The sequence below is a fragment of the Perna viridis genome, chromosome 13 (assembly GCF_037379345.1).
Source record: "Perna viridis isolate PV_CMFRI_1.1 ecotype Kerala chromosome 13, ASM3737934v1, whole genome shotgun sequence".
Classification (NCBI taxonomy): Eukaryota; Metazoa; Mollusca; class Bivalvia; order Mytilida; family Mytilidae; genus Perna; species Perna viridis.
In genome coordinates this window covers 35027972-35033971 of record NC_142457.1, presented here as the reverse complement: position 1 = coordinate 35033971, position 6000 = coordinate 35027972, and the positions used below count along the sequence as shown (strand labels likewise).

At 31.7% G+C, this 6000-nt stretch overlaps 1 protein-coding gene across 2 annotated transcripts in view; it reads right to left on the bottom strand.

Moving 5' to 3' along the window:
- Window positions 1-1260: 1260 nt before the first annotated feature.
- Window positions 1261-6000, bottom strand: part of LOC148600604 (uncharacterized) — a 30725-nt gene continuing 25985 nt past the window's right edge. The window contains exons 16-18 of one of the 2 annotated variants that reach the window (XM_088557882.1): window positions 4825-4958; window positions 2091-2214; window positions 1261-1444 (exon numbers count right to left, since the gene is read on the bottom strand). In XM_088557882.1, coding sequence (XP_088414008.1) covers window positions 2197-2214; window positions 4825-4958 — 152 coding nt within the window. In that variant the 3' untranslated portion in view covers window positions 1261-1444; window positions 2091-2196. The remainder of the gene's footprint in view (window positions 1445-2090; window positions 2215-4824; window positions 4959-6000) is intronic. The other variant, XM_088557883.1, reaches the window with a different exon arrangement.

Below are 6000 nucleotides of genomic sequence, written 5' to 3'. Positions count from 1 at the left end.
TTGATGTAAAAACAACTATAATCATAAATTTGCATTTACCATATAATTCAGAACTGCTTTTTCTTAAATGTTTAAACTCAATGTTGATCTTTAAAACTAATTTCAAAGATATGCAAACCTGTAATCCTTTAGAACAATTTATGTGGGTAATTCTCATTACAGCAATTACTTAACATCTTTCAATGCCCAAGTTTGAATCTTCATATTATTTGTACCAATGATAGAATATTATTAAGCTGAATAACTGCTTGAAACCTATTTACTGATTTTGAAATAGATTTCAAAACAGGGTATTATTTACATTTGGAATTATTTTTGAATTTGGAAAATAAGCGAAAAAATATTTTTTTAGATGAACATTTACTAAGAGGGTTAGTCATGCCAGGATGATTAATCCCCTTAGTAGGGTTAGTCTTGCAAATTATTTTTTGAATTTTCTAAATTCCAAAATTATTCTTAATTCAAATAATACCCTGTTTCAAGAATATGAAGAATAAAATCAAAGTCACCTAAACATAATGAAGTAGTTTCCTCATGTCTAAGAACGTTTGTACCAAGTCCCTTCTATCTTCTCTCTTCAGAATGTTATATTCTTTGCTGAATGTTATTACTGCCTCCTTTTTCTGCAAAAATCCTTTGCATAAATTTTCGTAATATCCATTTTCTGGTGTAAAAGTTGTCAAGGTCACCTGCAATACAATAACAATGTATACAAGTAGTAAGTAGCATGACTTGCTCAGGTAGCTCCCCAAAGTTGGGAATCTCTGGTTCATTTTATCCAAAAATTAAAATGCATAAATGGCATAGAATATGAAAAAAAAGTTTGAGCTATATTGTGAAAATGATACCACAATTGCTACAACTGAACATTTACCTTGGTAACAAAATGGCTGTTAGCTAGGTTACACATTTGTTTACGTAGTAGCAACTATGTATGAATGAAAAAAGTAGTTGTGGTCACATGAGCAGTGGGCATAGATTAAAGTGATACTATGACATTGGCATTTCAAAGCCTTATGAATAAACAGTCAATATGTTTAACTTGCACTAATAGGATGATCGAAGTATACAAAAGAAGGTCCTATGAAAAGAGAGATGAACAAACAGATAAACAAATGGATAAACAGACAGATAGACAATTACATCAACTGTATTAGGTCATCAACTGATAATTTCTATTGATGCTTTGACTTAAGACAATTACATCAACTGTATTAGGTCATCAACTGATAATTTCTATTGATGCTTTGACTTACATTTGTTCCTTGTACAAGAAACCCATAGATTCCATTGTTTCCAAAAGCAGAAGATGATAAAGTACAAAGGAATTGACCTCCATGCTGACCTTTCAATGATGATCGAATGTGTTGGGCATAGTATGCTTTCTTTGTATTCTCAAATTTCTAACAACATCCATGTCTTCATCTTCCTTGTAACGCTTCACCTATTAATGCAAGTGATGTTGAATCAGTGGTCAATGTTAATTGATCAAGGAACTCAAGATAAACACTAAATCAACAAGTATATGTTTGCAAACATGCTATCTAGACTGCATTAATTGTAACTTCATAACTGACACAATTTAGGGTTATTAATTGAAGTAAAACATTAATTCAAAATTTTTTACAAATAAAGTCCCATGACTCGAAAATAAAAAAAAAATAAAAAAACAAATACATGTATATAATTCAAAAAGGCAGCTAGCTCACACCGAATAACAAAAAAAACAACAAATCACTAATATTTCATAAAAATTAAAAGCAACGTTTTAGCTAGACACCAGTATACTGTAATATGTTCCATCTCATAAGACAAGGGGATAAAAATCATATAAAGCATCACTAACTGCATGTTTCATTTATTGAAGTTGTATGACAAAGACAAAAGAGACATGACAATGAGTACAGTGAAATATAGTTACAATGTATTGGCATATGACCACCAAGTTTTTTGTGATTCATCTAACCAAAAAATTTATTTCTTGACCTGAAAAAGTGGTTAAATATGTATATATTTTTTTCATTTTTAATTTTAAAGTTATGACAAATGTGCTTCATTTCTGCTGCATAACACAAATGAAATATTAATACCTCAATGATAGCACATATCTTGTCCTCATCTGTATCTGTGGTATGGATTACCAATCCATCTGGTATAGCAACAATGTCAGTGTCATTGATCTTTAATGTGTATTTTTCAACATTGGACCCACTCCTGAAAATAAAATTTGGCAAGTAATAGAAACATATTTTTTAGAATACCCTACAACATAGTTAGCATGATGGGGCAGCTAATACATGAACAACTAGAAATACTGTGAGCAAACTGTGAAATGTTCATGAAAATAGGATTAAAATAAATCAATTATATGCAGTACCATGATCATTCAGCCCCAACTTCACAAAGTCAGTGTGTAAAGTGAAAGTGTAAATTTGGGATTTGTTTCTTATAATTTCAATCCAAATACATAGAACAAGAGGCTCAAAGGAGTCTGAATCGCTCACCTGGTAATTTTTCACCATTCAAGGGCAATTACTCTTACAAGTTGTCTGACAACTTTTATCCCTAGAGACTTTTTTAGGCCTTACAATAAGGATCATTTCAGTGAAAGAATTTGGCTAAACCTAACAGTTTTGGAGATAATTTATGCGAAAAACTACTGTCTGACCCCTATGTTCTATTTTTAGTAATGGTAGCCATGTTTTATCCCCACTTCAGCTCTATGCAGGATACCTCAAGGAACATTCATACCAAGTTTGGTTTCAATTGGACAAGTACTGTCTGAGGAGAAGATTAGATTTCTGGAAGAAATAACATTAAAAATGGCAAAAGACATTAAAGAGGGCAACAACGCCAACATGGCTTAACAGATTAAAACAAAAATTTAACTACAGATAGATCTCATCATGCTGAACACTATTAGCCTATGTTAGAATTAATATGTGATATATATAATATGTGACACTATACCAAACACTGGATACACAAACACTGGATACAAACACTATACCAAACAAACACAGTATACAGACACTATACCAAACACTGGATACAAACACTATACCAAACAAACACAGTATACAGACACTATACAAAACACTGGATACAAATACTATACCAAACACTGGATACAAACACTATACCAAACAAACACAGTATACAGACACTATACCAAACACTGGATACAAAAACTATACCAAACACTGGATACAAAAACTATACCAAACAAACACAGTATACAGACACTATACCAAACACTGGATACAGACACTATACACAAACACTGGGTACAAACATTATACCAAACACTGGATACAGACACTATACCAAACACTGGATACAAAAACACTGGATACAAACACTATACCAAACAAACACAGTATACAGACACTATACCAAACACTGGGTACAAACACTATACCAAACACTGGATACAAACACTATACCAAACACTGGATACACAAACACTGGATACAAACACTATACCAAACAAACACAGTATACAGACACTATACCAAACACTGGATACAAACACTATACCAAACAAACACAGTATACAGACACTATACAAAACACTGGATACAAACACTATACCAAACACTGGATACAAACACTATACCAAACAAACACTGGATACAAACACTATACCAAACAAACACAGTATACAGACACTATACCAAACACTGGATACAAACACTATACCAAACACTGGATACAAAAACTATACCAAACAAACACAGTATATAGACACTATACCAAACACTGGATACAGACACTATACACAAACACTGGGTACAAACACTATACCAAACACTGGATACAGACACTATACCAAACACTGGATACAGACACCATACCAAACAAACACAGTATACAGACACTATACCAAACAAACACAGTATACAGACACTATACCAAACACTGGATACAAACACTATACCAAACACTGGATACAGACACTATACCAAAGACTGGATACAAACACTATACCAAACACTGGATACAGACACCATACCAAACAAACACAGTATACAGACACTATACCAAACAAACACAGTATACAGACACTATACCAAACACAGGATACAGACACTATACCAAACAAACACAGTATACAGACACTATACCAAACACTGGATACAGACACCATACCAAACAAATACAGTATACAGACACTATACCAAACACTGGATACAAACACTATACCAAACAAACACTGGATACAAACACTATACCAAACACAGTATACAGACACTATACCAAACACTGGATACAGACACCATACCAAACAATGGATACAGACACTATACCAAACACTGGATACAGACACTATACCAAACACTGGATACAAACACTATACCTAACACTGGATACAAACACTATACCAAACAAACACAGTATGCAGACACTATACAAAACACTGGATACAAACACTATACCAAACACTGGATACAAACACTATACCAAACACTGGATACAGACACTATACCAAACACTGGATACAGACACCATACCAAATAAACACAGTATACAAACACTATACCAAACACTGGATATAGACAATGTACCAAAAACAATCACTGGACACAGATTTGGTAAAGAAAAGAAACATTCAAGGGATATTTACAACAAAGCTTGATTTATAAAAAATATGAATCCATCAATAAACCAAAGAATAAACACAGAATATAAGTAAAATAATAAACCAACGGAATCACTGGGGAATACACAACTTGATGCAACAAAATACAGAAAGACAGACACCACTGATGTGTCAGGTTTAAGTTAGTCATGAAATCAACTGCAATATTTCTGCTTTCTCACTTGAAATAATCGTCTTGTCTTGTTTCTTTCATTCATTACTTTTGTTTTTATCAAATTCAGCTTTATTTGAGCATCACATACTTCTGTCAATACATCTGGATAGGCAGCAACAAACTTTAATAAATCTTTTTTACCTGAAACATATAAATGAATAATTACAATTATTGTACATCTCATTAAAATATGCTTATTTCCTTGGATTATCTGCTTTACATGTGATGTTTAAATGTTTCATAAGCTGATAAATCACATCTTTGAGTTATTTATTTATGCAAAGCCCACAATTAAGTGAACTACTTCTTTATCACTGTGTATTATCTATTATTTATGTAAATCTAAAATAAAATCAAATTAAAAAATAAAGAATGTAATTATAAGAATTTATTATATAGATAGCATTGTTTTATCCAATGTTCCCAGTGTAATAAATTTTGATAATTCACACTGTGAAATAAATTTGGTAATTTCACTCTTGAACTTTCTCCCCCCAAAATGTCACAACTTTTATATCAATTCATCAATCACAAAATTTAAAATTCATGTTGAAAATATCAATAAAATATGAAGACAATCTATATAATAAAAGGATAAGAAAATCTATATAATAAAAGGAAAAGAAAATCTATATAATAAATAAGATAATTATTTGGTTATCATGAATAACTAAAATAAGATCACTCGTGCCAAGAACTCATGCATGGAACAAGTTCTGCAAGTTTGAGTATGGAACCTTTGGACCCTAATATGGACCAATTTGTTATACACAATTTAATATATCTTTAACCATCTTGAAACTTGCTTGTTAAAAAATTCTTCGTAAGTAATCAGGATTTGAAAAACAACAAAAATTGGTCAAAGAAAATTGATTAATGAAATTTTGTATCCTGACCATACCTACTAAACTTTATTCTCATGGGGACCAATTGTGCACTCTATGATGGAAGAGGATTTCACATGAAAAGATGCTTCAGTAGTGTATTTCAAACTTTAAAGTGCAAGGGTTCAAAAGTTCGACTTCGGAACATTCTCAAACTTCAATCAGTACTTTGTTAAGAACGAAACTTCTTAATTAGTGATGACTTAAATTTTAACTGTAATTAACTTAAATCACACTGATAAATGATAGGGTACCACTTTTTTGCACATTTTATTTATGCCCAAGCTGACAAAATGGCT